This window comes from Magallana gigas, chromosome 7, assembly GCF_963853765.1.
Source record: "Magallana gigas chromosome 7, xbMagGiga1.1, whole genome shotgun sequence".
Taxonomy (NCBI): domain Eukaryota; kingdom Metazoa; phylum Mollusca; class Bivalvia; order Ostreida; family Ostreidae; genus Magallana; species Magallana gigas.
The window spans coordinates 48,529,614-48,547,746 of record NC_088859.1 but is presented as its reverse complement, the minus strand read 5'-3'; the positions used below and the strand labels follow the sequence as shown (position 1 = coordinate 48,547,746).

Below are 18,133 nucleotides of genomic sequence, written 5' to 3'. Positions count from 1 at the left end.
CAATGAAGATTTTTTGGAAATTTTCCCTTTCATTTATTTCAATTGCACTTTCTAAACAGGTATGTGTAATTTCATTAAAAGTGGCCAAATGCGCTGCATGAATATTTTGGGACAGACTATAGTTAACATGGTTTGCAGTTGACTTAATATGGTTTCTAAGTGGTCAGTAAATTACATATGCAGATCCATATTCCATATGGATTAAAAAACTTTGTTTAGCAAAGATGTATGGGGCAAAAGTGAAGCTTCTAATGAAGAGATATATACAAGTCAAAAACTGAGTGTAATTAAGCCAAGCTTTATTGGAATCATCTGCCTTGAGGTGATTCATTGACATTATAAAACATATCCAAACTTAATATGCCCTGATCATCAATAACATACATCGCTTATCTCTGAGTCTCTCACCATCAAATCAGTGATAATACGGTGTAACTACATTTAATACATGTATGTAGCTTTTTGGTACGTGTGTGCTTAGCCACGTAATATGATTAAATGCATTGCTTTTACTGCTGATCTACACTAGGACTACACTAAGGACATATATGTACTACATGTACTTGTACCAACATGCAATCTGATAGAATCACACCTAAAGCGAGGTATTGCATTAGATTGTATTGATGCCGGTGATCACACGGATCATTTACCACACAGAATCAGAATATCTAGACCAATTGCAACCACAATATCAGAATATCCAGACCAATGGCAACCACAGAATCAGAATATCCAGACCAATTGCAACCACAATATCAGAATATCCAGACCAATGGCAACCACAGAATCAGAATATCCAGACCAATTGCAACCACAATATCAGAATATCCAGACCAATGGCAACCACAGAATCAGAATATCCAGACCAATGGCAACCACAGAATCAGAATATCCTGACCAATGGCAATCTTTACAAGAGTGACAGAAGGAATACAGATTCTTTAATTATCTAGAGTTTAAGCCTAAACTTTATTTCATCCTATATTTTCAATCGATTTAATGGTATTGCTTACATGTGATAATTTTGAACTTTCAAGTAAATGCCTTCTTTTCTATGGAATTACATAAAACTGTATTTAACAAAAAACATTCAGTGTTCAGAATATACATGTAGCAATCTCTTAAAATTTTAAAACTTTATTACATACAAGAGATTTGCATTTAACAAGTGTCAATCTAATTTTAAATGGAAACATAATCTATCATAGACCAATTCAGGGAAGAGCATTCTAGTGGTATAAATGCTGTGGCCCAGACCACAACAAACACCATTACTGGTTCAAGACATTTGTAGTTGACAGAAAACAAAGTATACAGGTATATATACATATATATATCTATATATCTAATTACATAAACCACTCCAACCACTGTTGGAATGGATGCTAACTACAATGTTTGTGTTAATGAGCTAATTAACAACAATCACATTATTTCCCACAATATTTTCAACAATATAAAATGTACAGTATGTTTTGTAAAAGTAAGTCTAGTCAACAAACACAATCAATGCTTAAAACATTATACAGTATACCAAAGATTTTATTCAATATACAATGATATAATAAAGCCTAATACAAGATCCACCACATAAAATATTGACAATCAGAGGTATAATCCCAGCAACAAATAAAAAAAATAGCAAAGACAAATTCTGTTCATAGCACTGGGGACGAAAATTCTGTTCCAGAGTTGTTGATGATAATGAGTGACCTGAAGGTGCACTTCAGTTAATGATCCTAATGAATGACCTTTTAATGACCTTTACTTGATGAGTCAAATGAGTGATTTAGGAACTAAAGACCTTTATCTGACGATCCTGATGAATGAAGTGTCATTAGTTGACCTACAAGTGACCCTCAGATGATGACCCTAATGAGTGACCTGCAAGTGACCCTCAGGTCTACCTCCAGCAATGTCTCTCCCAATGGCTTCTCTTTTACAGTCATCTATAAATGGAACAAAATCAATAAAACTATGAACATGCAATACTTTTTTTATGCAAAATATAATATATAGGTCAATACTACTCCCCCTGCCCAATTTATTAAAGCCACCTATTTAAGCTTTTATAAAAAGTTTGAGTATCCTTTGACTGGCATTTAGTTCATAACTTTAGAATGAAAGATTTGGTTGAACTATTGCCATTGTAGTCTCTGACCTGTTCGTATGCTGAGGGCTGAGTTGATTAACTCAACAGCATCATATCTCTCCATGGCAACCAGTGCTTCCAACAACTTAGATACGGTGCCTCCACATGACTAAAATAGAAACTATGAAGGTAAATAGATATCCCATAGCTGTATAAGCGTTAATCTTTGCAGGATGGTGTATAGTTTACCTCGTAGAAGGTGAGAAGGAGCCTGGTGGGACTGAAGCCTCCCTGGTGACCTTCCACTGACTGTCTCAGTCCCAATCTCTCCGCTAGGGCTACCCAGTCAGAGCCCGCCTGAAGGGGGTCCAAAAGCTTCGACAACTGCACACGCACAGGGTAACTGATCTTCTCAATGTCTCCATCTAAGGTTAGTAAAAATTTTTTTTAGCTTTACTATAACATGAGCATGCATTTCGAAAAAGTTAATAAACTTGAATAAGAATTGCTGTGCTATTCAGTAAAACTGAACATACAGTCGAACTTTGATATCTTGAACTTTGATATCTCGAATACAATGGATATTGTGAAGTAATTTGTAAGTCCCAGCCACATATTTTTTAAATATTTTACCCTCGATATTTCAAATACATGTACTTGGATATCTCGAAGTTTTTTAACAGTCCCATCTAGTTCGAGATAACGAAGTTTGACTGTATTTATGTCATCCTGAGAGTAAACATAGGTGTACCATCACTGCTGGACAGGACAGCACTGATCGTGGGGGGACATGTGACGGAGGACAGTGAGGACCTCAATGTTGGGGGACCCTGGAAATCCTCAGAGGCCAGCAGACTGTTGGCCTCCAGGTAAAAATCGCTCCTTCCTGTCAGACTCTTCATTCCTCCGATAGAATCGCCTCCATAGGGCTCCCCATTCAGAATCTTTAATATCTGTAAACAATCATCAGGGTCTTACTGCAAGTTTTTAACATTCCTGTTTTCTATTCTTGACAAAACAATGCTGCTCAGACCATGCAGAAAAAATACCTGTTATCATATTACCGTTACCACTATTCACTAAAATTCTTCTTATGATCACTTGGCACATACTAATTTAAATTTATTATATTTTCATGTTAAATACTAAAATCTGATTGGTATAGCACAGTTGACAATCCGTTCTATTACCCTTGGTGTTAGCAACACACTTGGCAACGGGTAACACAACAAATTGTTACATGTGCGTAAATTATGCGTGTACGGTTCGCCGTAGAATTCACGTCATTTCTATATAAAAGCAATTAAAAAATTCTCTAAAATTAAGACATTCAGTATAATAAAATAAATAGTGCCTGTTTGGGAGGATAACAGTTGAAATTGACACCCCTCAGAAACCATTGTCAACTTCCGCATCTCGTCAGTTGACAATGGTTTTCTCAGGGTGTCAATTTCAACTGTTACCCTCCCAAACAGGCACTATTTATATAATATACATGACGTGATGTGTTGGTTTACCCTTGAGTTCCCTGCTGCATAGTGACGAGGCTTGTGTCCTGGGAGGACCTTTTCTACCTCCTCTTCCTCGTCTTCACTGGAGAGCTCATTCTTCAGAGCCTCTGAGTTCTCGATCTCTGGGTTCGCTCCAGCAGCCATTAATAGAGCTACCATTCCACTGTTCTGTCGACCACAGGCAATGTGTAAAGCTGTGTTTCCATTAAAGCATATGGCATCCACAAAAGCTCCTGCCTGTCAGAGAGAGAAAAAAAGAACTCTTACCTTCCTATTGAAAGATATTACAGCATGGAACACATATTACTAGGAACATTTTGCTAAAACTCAAACATAAATTACTAGGAACATTTTGCTCAAACTCACCTCCAGAATGAGATAACTACTGACAGACAAGTCATTTTCTTCTGCTGCGTAATGGAGAGGGGTTTTACCACTTTTACCATCTGCCATGTTGATGTCAGCCTTACACCGCACCAGTAGCTTGATCGCTTGGAGGTTTCCCTTCTGTGCAGCAATATGGACTGGTGCAAAGCCTAAAATAAACAAAACAGTCAGTACACTGTAATTTATTCTAGAAAATTCCAACTTACCATGTACATGTATACAAGCATAAAAGTACAAATTATTAAGGAATAGCGGTAAGATATGAAGAAAAACAACACTACCATATTGAACTGTTAAAAAATTACAAACTTTCAAAATTTACCATCAAAGTTTTTCATGTTCAGCTCTGGGAATGGATTTTTGGGGGTGGAGAATGGCCGCTGGTACTTCAGCAGTCTGGCCAGACAGCTGGTGTTCCCCATCAGTACAGCTAAGTGAGCAGGGTTGTTACCATTTCTGTCTGGGAGTTTAGTGTTGGCCCCCGCACACAGCAAGCGATCAATGACTTCCTCCTGACCTGTGAGTACCGCTAGATGTAGCGGAGTCTGAAAATAACATCACTTCTTTAAATACCGTACTCAAAACATCACTACTTGAATGATCTGAAAATCATTATGATAACAATTTAATTATAGCTTTCTGAAAATGATATCGCTTCTTTAATTATAACTTTCTGAAAATGATATCACTACTTTAATCAGCTATAAATGATAACACTACTATTCTTTATACTGTATGTTGTACTGGTATTTAATGTCACAAGATGATACAAATTAACATGTAAAGTTTTTGTAATTTTACCTGATGTCCTAATGTATATTAATTTGGTTAATATTTTGAATGTTGTGAATGAAATAGATGCTGTAAATTTGACTTTACCTGTAATAAGTTGTTGTAGGCATTGATTTTGAGCCAGAGGTTTGGCATGGTTTGCATCACATCCAGCAAATTGTTTACAACCTCCGTATTACCATTAATGATAGCTGTATGCAGAGGTCTAAAAAATCAATATAAAATTGTAGGCTTCATTACTTTCAGTTTTGTATGGTACAACAGTTTTTTGATTGACAGACTTTCTGACATTATGTATTTGAGCCAAGCAATGAAAAAAGTTAAAATGAACAGATGACTACACAAATATTTGCAAACAAAAGAGTGTCTATTTACTAGTACCGATTGACAATCAAAGAGAGGAACATCTCACCAACTATTTAATACTGGGTTATGACCCAACATTTAGTGTCAAATGTTGGGTCACTCAGTTACAATTACATACCAAAAGTAAGCCATCAATTTATAACTTTCTATTACACACCATAAGTGTTAAATATTGGACAATGATACAGGTAATTAAACTCAGTACTATTCATAACACTCAGCCTACATCTATATGGTCAGGATTAAGAAATATTGAACAAAAATGACCCATATGTTATCATTCCGGTGGGGTAGTAAAGAAAAAGTTTATGATTTTGACTGTTAGAAAATGTTGAAAGACTGGAATGTTGCCAACTGATCTACTACCTAAGCAAGACATAGTTTTGATGTGAAAGGCTCCTCACATAATGCCATTCTTGTTGGGTATTGAGGGGTAACTGTCTGAGGTAAATGACTACATGTAATCATCTGGTCAAGAACAGAGATATTTGTCTATACTTTGCACAGGTAAAATGACTATTGGGTCATGCTTTGTACAGGTAAGATGACCATGGGGTCTTGCTAAGGGAAGAGGTAGTAATTCTGAGATGCAAGATGACTTACATGTCGCCATTCTGGTCTGGCACTGAGGTAAGGTAGCGTTGTACAAGGAGGAGCTGTCGGATGTCTCCCGTCGTGGCGTATGTCTGCAAGGCCTGCACCGTCCTCTCGGTTGTCCGCACCACCTCATCCTTGTCTGTCTGGACTGTGAAGAAAAATTTGAAAAACAGCATGAAATTAGAGAATCTTAGTCAATGTTTTAAACTATATTGTCACACGTGTACATCAAGTTATAGGGTGTATTGGACAATGAAATATCCGAGCAGAAATACTAACCACTTTGGTCACATCTCTCCGACACCGCTGACTCAATGCTTTCTCCAGAGTCAACAGATGCAGTGTCCACACTTTGGGCAAGAACCTGTTCCTCACTGCTGCAGATGGCTTCCAGCTTTAATTCTGCTGTTTTTTCAGTAACATCTGCAGTTTCCGTCACACAGGCCTCCATAATACTCTGTACGGTCACTAGAGGCTGTCCATCACTCTCAATGTCATTGGGTGTCTCCCTTCCTGAGTCAGGACTGGTGTCCTGGGGCATCATGAGATCCTTGCGAAGAACAAATGACCCATTGTCTCTCTGTGTTCGAAAGTTCTTGTCACAGACAGTGGCATCCACTTCATCCATTCCTGAGGAAGATGATGTCGAGTCGTTCATGGCATCTCTGGCAGTGGTCAGGCCTCCCCCGCCCCGAGGGACGTATATATGTGATGCAAAATTCTGAGGGTTGACGTGATTAAACTGGTGCAGGTTGATGTTGTGGTTGGGCTGGAAGTTTGCTGCAGAGGTCACATGAATCTCTGGAGGTCCGGCGACTTGGAGTGACGAGGGCTCACTGATGAAGGTAGGCAAGCCCTGGACTCTGTTCCCGTCGACTTCTACTTCCGAGGGTTTTATACCCTGGCGCTTTGCTTTGTTTATCCGTCTCTTTGTAGCGTTGGAAATCTTTGGTGGCGGTGAAGGATTGTGGAGACTGTCATTTGACAAAGATTGCTCTGCAATGGAAAAGGTTAGATGAAGTCGTCAACCTAACATACATGTATGTAGCATATATTCTTATAATGAAGAAATTACTTCCTTGATTAAATGAGGGTACTGATAATATATACCCGGTTAGTTTGTACACTGTACAGGTAAAAGGTTTTAAATGTCCCCTAACTTACCTGAATCATTAACCATTACAGGTATGTTTCCTTGGGGTGGTCCAAATGATAAGCCTAGAAAGAAATGCAAGACCACTATCAGATTTCAGGAAGTTAAAATCAATTTGTGTTTTCACAAAGGTACAGATTATCTATAAAATTGAAATCATATTTTTTTCATTCCTCGCATGTTCATAACGAAACACACCTCAAAAAAAGTTTAAGTAAACAATAAATAGGTTCAACTGATCAACCCTAGGTGAAAACCCATTCAAAACCCCAGCAATGTCTAAAACCTCATTCTTCATCGTGACAAAAAATATCTTTGATATGCTTGAATAATTTATAAGCGATTTATTCTTCTGTTTGTAAATGTGACTTCCTTGTTTGAATGACGGAGATCTTAAGAATGATTTATCAGAGGGTTAGTTAGAAAACAATTGCCACAATGTGACGGTTTATGACAAACAGAAGCAGAGCATTGTTGATTTACATTCTACCTGGTAATTACCGCTAATTCATTTCATATTCTGAACTGATGAATAAATTTTCAATAATTTTTAATCAATCTAAATTTTTTTTTTTAAGTGTGGGGGTGGGTGGGGTGTGGTGGATCTTAAAGATATTTTTTTATTGAAAGAAGGTGGGGTGGGGGGGGGAGGGTATCTTGTGAAGGGTAGATAAAGGTAATCAGCTGTTATGCAAATAATTCTAAGAAAATTTTTAATCAATATTAATTCAGACATATGCAAATCATATCAAATATATTTATTTAAAAAATTGAAGTCAATTCAATGTTCTGGACGACAAACTCTGGGAAGGTGTGTGAAGATGAAAAAAAAGAAATTCCATATTCTAATTTGGGAAAATAATCTGTTTCTTTTTTATTAAGTCAATTGCGAAATATTTAATATTCATGACAAGCAATGAATTAAATTAATGCAAAGTATGCCCCAAATCCTCATTGAATCTACAGCATGTAAACTAAAAGATATTAAACCAGATCGTCTTTTATTCTATTCATCTGTGTTTATAAGGTCTAGGAACTGTCAATACTCTTGACCAGAATTTTTGAAATGTATTAAAGATGTTTTATTGTCTTCTGGTGCCATATTTGACATGGCTTTGAGTGCGTAAACAAACTTGAACTTGGTCAACCCTTTATCAAAAATACCTTCCTCACACAAGACACAGTGGACATAAATTTCATCAAAGAACTTCCAGATACATATGTAATTTACAAAACTACCTGGAACTGTCTTGCTGTACTATGGTATCTTTCACATGAATGTTGCCTTATTTATATCAGGGAGTCTTTTAAAATTTATTGGTTAATTAGTACCAAAGTTTAATCAAATACGTATTAGCTGATCATAGTTTAGAATTATACACTATAAGTGATTTACATGTTTTACCAAATTGATATCATGCTATCACTGACTAGGTGCAAACTCTAAAATTACACTCTTAGACCAAGTCAACTTGAACCTTTTTATCTACTTATTGCTACCTGTATATTCCTTTTATAATGTACATCTGTGCAAAGATAGAATAGCAGTGGATTTTACTTCAGAATGATGATGTGAATGATGTGACAGACATTGCTCTTTGGAAAATGTCTGTCTGGGATAAATCAATACATTTATAACTTGGAAAATGACTACAGATGTCTGTGAGAGATGCCTGCCTCTTTCACTTAGGGAGATGTATCTTCCTATAGTAAAATCATGGGTTTTTTTAAGTTTAACATGATTTATTTTGTGCGTGAGTAAGGCAAGTGCTATTTTTATGTTGGAATAACCATTCCTTAAGAGTCAATATACATCCTTGTTCAGACCCCCCCCCCCCAACTTTGACAAAAATTAATCATCAGAGTGTCCTTAACTAAGAGACAGGAATGAATTAATTGCTGCAAATAATTTGACAACAGAAAAAAATAGGAGATCAAAGATTTTACTAAATTAAATTCTTTTAATGCTTTTGATAAAAGAACAGTCTGTGAATGAGAATGACATGGATATATATATATAGATAGATAGATAGATAGATAGATAGATAGATAGATAGATAGATATATATATATATATATATATATATATATATATATATATATATATATATATATATATATATATATATATATATATATATGTGTGTGTGTGTGTATGTATGTGTATGTATATGTCTGTAAAAACATGTCTGACATTAAAGGAAATACCACATGTATATCACTGCAATTAATAACACTCATTAACTTAGAAAATGTACTGGGAAATGCAATGAAAACAAATTGTTATAACCAGGAAATTTACTTCAATTACAAATATTATACTTAGCAACTGCTGGTACAACATGTACCTGTAGTGTAGTAAATTTAGAAAACTGCTGATGTGACAACTTGGTCAGATAATGGATAATTAATAGAATATGAGGCCAAAATAAAAATTTGGTTGGTTTGGAATTGCCTCCTGCCTCATTGAAATACCCCTCATTGATAAAATTTTATTATAAAAAAAAAAATAAAGAACTTTTTTATATGGAGATTTTTATTTTTTACCAATTTTTAATTAGTTGAACTTCAAGTTTGAAAAAATTCCCTCCCTTCCTCCTGGGTCTGGAAGCCCTCAGGCAGCAATTCCAAACAAATATTTTTTTTCAGGATGGACTGACTCATCTTATAATCCAGGTATGAGTGAAATCCATGTCAGACCACATTTGACAAGTAAAGAATCAAGGTATTATAATTATTAGTACCCAATTTACAGTACAGACCGTCATTTTCTAATTTATCAATAAGTAAAGCATTTAATAAATGAATAAATCATATTGTTCTATCCAACAAAACTGTGCATAATATTGTAATCATCATAAACTATTCACTGAAGTTTACTTTTTTTTGAAAGAATTTTCACCTATCCAGAGTTGTCTCTAAGACCCGGGAGGCAGGGAATTCCCCCGCCTAAAGTGACGTAATTACCTGTCTATTTTCTCATTTCAAACACAATCTAGCTATAAGCTAGACCTCCAGACCCCCTTCTACTTTTTTATTTCTCCCTTCTACATCAATTTTTAGAGACAACCCTGCCTATCCGTCACAACCTAAGATTGAATACTTACTGTATGGTGCCTCCTTGATTTTAGTTTGTTTTCATTAACATGAACAAGGGGCTTTGTATTAAGTTGTCAACTGTGAGCAAAGTTGTGTTGAAACAATATTGGTTGCATATGATTTTATCCCAAATTAACTTCCTTTCTTTTAAAACAAAAATGTATGAGGAAACTTGCAAATAAATGTACTAAAAACAACCCTCGCATGTTAAACTGAAAATGGTTTTCACTGAAAAGTGTTGGTTAAAAAAAGAATATCGTAAAAGTTGAAAATCAAAATAAGAAAGTGCAACCAAAACAAGTAAAAACAAATTCTTGGGCATGAAAATAAATGTGTCACATCTGCATCAGAATGGGATTTGAAAAATAGTCCTTAATTCAAGCCAAAGCTGTTAGGAAGTAGGAACCAGTGGTGTAATGATAAATCATGTCAAAACAACCAAAAATAATTAAACATCCATAATATGATTTACTTTTAACCAAAAGTATGTTTATAACTTATGCTTTTATCATTTTAAGGTCAGACAACACGTTCCTTGAGAATCTTTTTTGTATCTCCTCATAATAAAGAGTTCCAATAAAAAATATCAATTTTATAATTACTTTAAAAATGATCAAAATTTACTTGGATTTGGTTATATGTTTATATGGTCGAGTGGTTAGAACCGTGGCCGCTCACTGCAAGAAGCGTACAGGTTCTAAAGGTCGTGAGTTCAAAGCCCCCCCGGCGGAGATATAGTTCTAATATATTGAATTTCGCTGTGATATAGAATATGTCTTTATTTTTTATATCAGCAATTCAAGTGTATTTTCAAGAAGACTATATAGGAAATATTATACTCTAGTATTTTGCAGAAATGCCTGGTAAGGTACCCTAATTTTTTGCAAGAAAGCTTGTCAAAGTAGTAGTAAAACATTAACAAATTCCTGGAAAAAGTTATCTAAAATTGAGGAACGAGTCGTCTGACCTTAAATAATTTTCAAGAGGGTACAAAAGCAATCTGAAAATATTCCAGCCCAAGGGCCCATAACTCTACACAATCTTATGAACAGTTTAATCTGCACTATAAGAATTCAAAATACAAAAGTCATAACCACGGAAATGCAGAATTCCAACCATGCAAGCATAAATATGATAAATATGATAAAAGTTATTATTGGTAATGCAAAATTCAAGTAAAAACTAAACCTCAAACATGTTATATCAAAACAGGAAAAAGGAGGGGCGAAATAAAATAACATGTACCTGTGACACATTAAAAACAAAACAAACTACTCTGCCATATAAATATTTACCCTTCTACTTACCAGGTAAGCATGCATATTTTACAATGTGTCTCATCGCATTATACTGGCATTTGAAGGACTTTTTATATTTCTTTAAATTACAGAGAAGGCTTTGATTGTTTTTTAGCATTTTTTGTCAGTTGACTTAATTTAAATATCTTTGAAGTTTTTCCCTGACATTTTAGCATTTTTGTCAGTTGACGTAATTTAAATACATGTATCTTTGTTCGAAGTTTTTCCCTGACATACACAACTAATTAACCATAAATATACCCCAGAATTATCACAATCTTAAGTAGTTGAAGAACACTTTGACCATAAGGAATCCATGTTGAGTTTTTCCTGCAGGTTTTCATGCACCACTTACCTCCGTTGTGGAAGTTGTTTATAGAGGGCCGCCCATCCTCTCCTCCACCGCCCCCGCCCCCAAATCCATTGCTGCCAGGGTAGCTCGGAAGTGTCTTCTTCCTCTTCTTGGCAATTTCATCCTTGTCTATAATATCGACAGATAGAAATATTAGACACAGGTTAGCTTTTGTGAAATAAAACAAAATGGAATCACAAAAGGACAATGAGTTGCAAGGGAACAAGGATTTCTCAAAGGATTTTGGGTAAAAGATGGATCCTTACCAATTTTTTTAGGATATCTGATGAAAAAAGAACTAATAAAATGCGAAAGGATTGTGGAAGTTAATTCAATATGTACAAGGACTGTCATAAAACCCCGACTTTAAATAAATATTCTCTTATTTATCTATCTTATTTTTATCATAAAAATATTGAGATCAGGACTTGTAGGAATTAAGCAAACAAGGACATGTCTGACTGTCGAAAGATTGTGTTAAATATTTTGCAGATTTTGAGTTCCAACTGCACTCACCAAAGGATTGTGGGAAGTAAGTGAAGGACTTTGGTTCACTTGTCTCCGTGTCTGACTTTCTCTGCAACATTATGATGACAGACACAGGCCGGTCAATGTTTGGGTTCCTGTAAGCTGGAGTCTTAAACACAATGGCATACTGAAAAATTAAGGGGGATACACAATCAAACACAGTCATGGATGAATACAGATCAATCCCATTTGCCACAGACTCTGTGGGTTACTTACTTGTCTATGTACATCAAATGGACCAAAGTTTCCAAAGGCTTCCCATATTGTTTTACCATCATCATCCTGCTCCACAAATCGAACTTGTATGTCGTCTGCAAAAGTATCAATATACCTCTTCAGAAACCACAATTTGACACAACAAAGGATTATATTTTAGCAATATTATTTTGTTTAAAGTGATTGAAATTGACAAACATTATACTTCACTAGTTTTGAATTCAGATAGGCTATATATGATGTAAGCAATATCTGTACAATAAAGCAGTATGATATTGAAATATTCTATCTATTAATTATTGCTTATTGGTACTTGATCATCTATCAGCAATGTTTCTTTATAAGTCTCACCTTTTTGCACTTTTTCACATAACAAGAAGACCTCTTCGTTTCCTGTGCAACAGCCCCCATATTTGTCCATGCGACAGATCTTTAAAGCATTGGCTCCTGGTGCCTCTAACAAAATCAGAGATTGAAGACATATTAATCTACACAAATAAACATGTATCTTTATGCATAAATTGTTATCATTTCTTAGAATTACATTTCATCATGTTTAAATCAAAGATAATTTCTGCTTTAGTAAGTGCGAGGTACATTTTTCCCAGAAACATCCAAACACCAAGAACTTCATGTAGATGATTAACCATAAACTTCATTAGCAGATCCAGTTTAATACGATAAGTTTCATTAATAGTTTGACTTACTGCTGTCGTAGATTGCTGTAGACAGAATAGGAGGCAGGAGGTGGAAGATCTTCCCACTGTCGTCCCTGAGGTAAGCCTGGAAACACAGCCTGACCACATTCAGCTGCATGTCCTTGGCTAACTGCTTAGACTGCTTGCTGGCTTGGGATTTTTCATCATCTAGCAACAACAAAAAACAATACTTAGAAATAATATGAGAATACCAGAAGAAAATGAGGATCTTCAGCCCAACAGAGCCCTATTTGAATATGGTGTTTCAGACTTTGAATTATCCATTGGCCTTGTTTCATACCCGATAGGTCAGTCTGAACATTGAGATTCCCGAGTTTGACCTGTTTATCCAGTTTCATGGAATCCAGAATCCGGTACTCAATGACCTCACTGGCTTTCCTTCGGGTCACATGCTGAATACACAGGTTTGGAAACCTGCAATTATTTAGAGAAGTGATAAATTCTTATACCCTATAAATTCTAACCCTATTATTATGTACAGATGACTGAGACACTGGTGTGTGGTGCTCTGTGGGTGGGACTTACGTTATTACATTTTGGTTTGGCTTCAGTTCAACCACACAGGAGCCATCATTACAATTTTTCCCCACCAACTTGTGGGCATGAGGTTTTGGAATAGCTTCATTGGTTACCAGAGTAACCACAATACGAGCAGCTCCATTGTAATTCCTAATCTGTTCAACATCAAAAAAAAAGAAATTAATATACATGAAAGATAATTACATGTATTATCACTGACATTGAAACATACCCTCTTTGAGGAAAAGACCCACATCTCAGAAATGCACATGTATCGAAGGACATGGTAGCAAAAAAATGCCATCAAATACTAATACAGTTGTCTGTGTATATGATACCGAATGATTCTTCACATACAATTTTTAACAGTACTACATTTAATTTTATGACGTCACAAAATATGCATTGAAAAACCAATTGGTCACATTTGCATGTTAAATAAAGCAGTAGGATTAGGTCCTTTACTGGAGACAGCTGACGACTCACTTTGATGGAGGGAAAAGTCTTCCTATACTTCTCGCTCTTCTCTCCCTGGAGGCCCCCATGGGAGGGCCCCTCACACTCGTATCGAAAACGGAATCCCCGCGCCTGAGGCTGCTCAACTATGTCTATATAGGGACCTAAACAACAGATGCATAGACATTATTTTCAAATGAAACCTTTTTTAATCAATTCATCTATAACTCAATAGACATTATTTTGAAATGAAACTTTCTAAAAGCAAATCATCTATAACTCAATATCATCAGCAGAATTGTAAAGTCTTTTTTCCATAATAAAAGCAGACTGCTATTTCTTTTTAAGACTGACTGTTTTATACAGCTGATATACCATAGTCTGTCACTATAACTAGGGATAATAGATAGGCTTTCACTTCTTGTGATGCAACCATTTTATGTACACTTTGTACAAAGTACTACCAGTACTAGAGACACCAATAGACAAACAGACAATCGTAATACCATCAGAGTGTGGAGGAGGGTAGTCGGGCGCTATCCCATTCTTCATCATTGAAATATCAACAGAATCCGAAGAATCGTCATGCTCCATTGTCTGTAAAAATGTCATCATATCAGTTTTACTTTACAATCATTGTTAGAGTCAACACTGTTTCTTATTCATAGGACCCCTAAAAGTTTTTGGAAGGCAAGAAATCCATTCATAATCAAAACCCATTATTAATGTACCAACTTTGACATAATTTGCAATTAAATTGGGTGCTTTATCAACAAGAAATCACTATGAAATTCAGAAAGATTATTTTTTATCTTAATAGGGGGTTAACTTTAACTAATACTTTCATTGATAGAGAACAAATCTAAAAAGCAATACTAGCATGTATTGGATCTCTTAAGATTTGCGATGGTATATATAATTTTCATCCAATGAGGTTTTTTTTATATTGCCAAACTTTGTAGCTCATGAATAGAAAATGTAACAGCTGGATTAAAATCATAAACATGCAATCACTAATCATGTGAGAATCATTTTATCACACATTTCAACCACTTTCGTATCTATAATTATAAATTCAGTTTATGTAGCCTTTTGAACCAAAAAGTTTTAACACATTAAATCTGTAGTACATGTAATGCATAAAAATCCATTTTGACATCGTTGCATCAAATATAGTGTTGGATATCGCTTTTAATTTATGTAATCGCTGTTAATTTATGTAAGGAATTTAAAAATTCTCTCTGTCAAAGAATTAATACCATTCTGTCAATGCCATTTCCAGGTAATATTTTAGCTTTGGGACACCTTAATAATGGTTTAATGCTGTCAATAAATACAAATATAAGTGAAGATTGAAGCATGTCACAATATGAATTTGTTAGAAGTTACCTTTCACCAAATCCGTTTTTTATTTTTTTTTTTAAGCTATTAAAAACCTTCAACATTTAGGGCCCTTATTTTATGGTGGGTGGTGGGGGTCAATTATTTTTATGTATGGTAACGTTATACCAATTAAGCCAAGTACTTTAAATATACGATACTAACAAAATAAGAACACGTGCTGTCTGTTGTGTACTACGTACATTCTTTTAAACTCTTTACTTACATCCGGTATGATTATACCTCTTACTCTTAGGAACGCATACAGTTGTATGAACAATGACAGTGTTGACAAATATAATTAATGATCCAAGTACAGTCCCTTAAAAGTTAAATCTCGAACTTATTCTGGTTACAGATAATCATATTTCTCATAGAGCTATGGTAAACATAATAGACAATAAATATTATCAAACATTACTTAGTTCTATTTAGTTCAGAACGGTATTTGAAGAATAAATAGAATTGATAACAAATATACATTACAGAGTTCTCGCTAATGTAAGGTGACCATGCAGCCATGACTAAAAAATGCATGCAGTCACATCCATTTTCGGAAAATGTCAAACCATAACGAATTGTCTACCTTGATTTTAACTAGCTGACAAAAAACAAAGCTTGGGAAACATGGCGACAACCATGTTTTTACACATTTACGTTCTATATTCACGATCTTTAAGATCTTTCATAAACTGTTCTAAAAATAGAAATCTGCTGCATGGAGTGAATGTTGTATATTTTCGACGTGGTCAGCGCCAAGGTACGATATTTCAACAGGAACTCACCTTAAACTTAAGATTTACAAACTTCAGGACATGTCATTTATCAGCCTTGGGTTTTCCTTGTTTCCCTTCGTAGCAGTTATCTTTTAAAAGCATATGGAAAACCCAACATTAGGGAATTTCCCTTTCTTTTCTATTGGATGTTTTGGTCACGTGGTAAATGACAAGATCACCTGCGCGCTTGTTTTTAAATGCAAGAGCGTGATCCGAATGTGCGTTTACGTGAATGTTATTTATCTACGATGTGAACCATCATATGCAGAGGATTATAGTTTTATAATGCAGGGTACAAAAATTAACTCTGGAAAGTTGCACACTCCATTTTTAAGGCAGATACTTGATAGGCTCAAAGTTATTCTATGGTTTTTGGTTAGGCCTAATATTAAAACAGGAGATTAAGTGAAATTGACGTGCAATTACACTTGGTCTTGGTACTTGGTCTGACTCTTAAATATCCTCCATAATGTTAACTAGTCCTACAGGGTACACTACTGGTTTTGTTAGGTTTTTTAAACGAGCGTTTTGTCATGTATTGAAGGAGTTGTCCCTCTTTTTATGGCTCACAAAACTGGTGATAAGAGAACCACCTTTAACTGCCAGGAATAAAAACCAGTATAGGCCTATTAAATGGAGTTTTCACCTACAAAAATCTAAGTTCTAAAATAAGGTTTTAGACTAATATGTTTTACGGTGCTACCGTTCTGGCGAGCGCAGCAAGAATTACACATACTGTACCTTGCATCATTGTCAACTTATAGTTTTATTTAGGTATCAACGAACGTCAAAGAATTTTTGAGAGAGTATTGCTCTACAATAAGTATGCCAAATGTACTAATTTTAATGGTTATGATATATACAGCGCAACCCCCTACCCAGAGAGAGAGAGAGAGAGAGAGAGAGAGAGAGAGAGAGAGCCCGGTACCTGTTTGTAGGTGTGTAATTTCCCACTTTTATTTAATGGTATGACTATATGCAATATCTACATAATTTTTTTACCTGTTTATTTTTTCATTTTATTCCTTTTTATTTAGTTCAAAATGTCCTATTGTTTATTTCCTCCCTACTCATATACTTACCTGCCTACTGCACGGTACATGCATGCACAATTACTTTAAAAATGGATCGACATGACAGTAAAGTATGGCCCTTGCTAGTTTATATATATATAAAATCTCTATATTAAAAAAAGATTAAAAACAAATCATATGTCAATGAGGCAGGTATCGCAGACTATACTGAAATAGCCAGTACACTCATTACAGATGTTTAACCACCTCTAAATTTTTCGCGGGAAATATAGCGCGAGTGCACTGTGACGTCATCTATGACTTTGTTCGTCTTTGTTTACGTTTCTCGACTCAATACGAAGGTATAGAAGCATGTAACAAATCTTTTGAGTCTCGCCAAAGCATATGCGGTACTCAAAACGTGTCTTCAAACTTTAAGTCACCGTATATTACGAGTTAAAAGTCGGCCATTTTTGGCATAGCACCACGGGTGTAAACATTAGAGAGCATTATGGGACGTAGACAAAAAATTTTGTTTGATGAACTGTAGGTTTAGCTCGTTCTTTTTCCCGCGCACACTGGTTCTTAGAGCTCGCTTCGCTAGCCGGCGCTGCGCGCCGGCGAGCTGCGCTCGCTATAAAATCATACTATAAAAATAAATACTGGTTTTTGTTATTAGGTTTCTGGTGTCTTATGGAGGCTTTTAAACAATAGTATTGTGGTATCAAAGAGTTAGCTGTAAGCAATAGTTTTGTGGTGTCTAATTGTCAGCTGTTATAAAAAAAATATAGTGCAGTGATATAGTGGTGTCTAATAGTTTGTTAAGAGCAGTGATTTATTGTGGTGACTAATAGTGAGTTGAGAGCAGTGGTTGTG

The 18,133-nt window shown here is 35.3% G+C and overlaps 1 protein-coding gene and 1 long non-coding RNA gene across 5 annotated transcripts; one reads left to right on the top strand and one right to left on the bottom strand.

Moving 5' to 3' along the window:
- Window positions 1-282: 282 nt before the first annotated feature.
- On the bottom strand, window positions 283-16,408 carry LOC105325572 (nuclear factor NF-kappa-B p105 subunit). 4 transcript variants are annotated; one of them, XR_010707611.1, is made up of 22 exons: window positions 15,955-16,005; window positions 14,595-14,685; window positions 14,119-14,252; window positions 13,639-13,787; window positions 13,394-13,527; window positions 13,102-13,260; window positions 12,746-12,850; window positions 12,395-12,489; window positions 12,167-12,305; window positions 11,654-11,779; window positions 6,913-6,966; window positions 6,028-6,744; window positions 5,755-5,896; window positions 4,873-4,990; window positions 4,316-4,538; window positions 3,973-4,142; window positions 3,613-3,843; window positions 2,847-3,048; window positions 2,345-2,520; window positions 2,165-2,264; window positions 1,766-1,952; window positions 283-1,716 (listed from the first exon to the last, which is right to left on the bottom strand). XR_010707611.1 is itself a non-coding variant. In XM_011425200.3 (21 exons), exons 2-21 carry the CDS (start codon window positions 14,680-14,682, stop codon window positions 1,876-1,878), a joined length of 3,339 nt encoding a protein of 1,112 aa, XP_011423502.3. In that variant the 5' UTR covers window positions 14,683-14,685; window positions 16,254-16,408; the 3' UTR covers window positions 283-1,875. The 4 variants fall into 4 exon arrangements, 3 of the variants coding, with proteins under 3 accessions (XP_011423502.3, XP_034311201.2, XP_065922115.1); XM_011425200.3 differs by lacking the exon at window positions 15,955-16,005 and adding an exon at window positions 16,254-16,408 and having other exon boundaries at window positions 283-1,952; XM_034455310.2 differs by lacking the exon at window positions 15,955-16,005 and adding an exon at window positions 16,055-16,099 and having other exon boundaries at window positions 283-1,952.
- LOC136269985 (uncharacterized) lies at window positions 7,128-10,052 on the top strand. Its single transcript, XR_010707615.1, has 3 exons — window positions 7,128-7,394; window positions 9,551-9,626; window positions 9,795-10,052. It is a non-coding gene; the product is annotated as an uncharacterized lncRNA (long non-coding RNA).
- Window positions 16,409-18,133: the final 1,725 nt, after the last annotated feature.

Bases quoted from the DNA above. Each gene is read 5' to 3' on its own strand.
- LOC105325572 (XM_066066043.1), bottom strand. From the start codon at position 16,005: ATGCATTTTTTAGTCATGGCTGCATGGTCACCTTACATTAGCGAGAAC. The intron at 13,261-13,393 runs GTATGAAACAAG...TGTTGTTGCTAG, and splicing joins TGTTCAGACTGACCTATCGG to ATGATGAAAAATCCCAAGCC. The intron at 1,953-2,164 runs GTCAGAGACTAC...TTCCATTTATAG, and splicing joins AGCCCTCAGCATACGAACAG to ATGACTGTAAAAGAGAAGCC.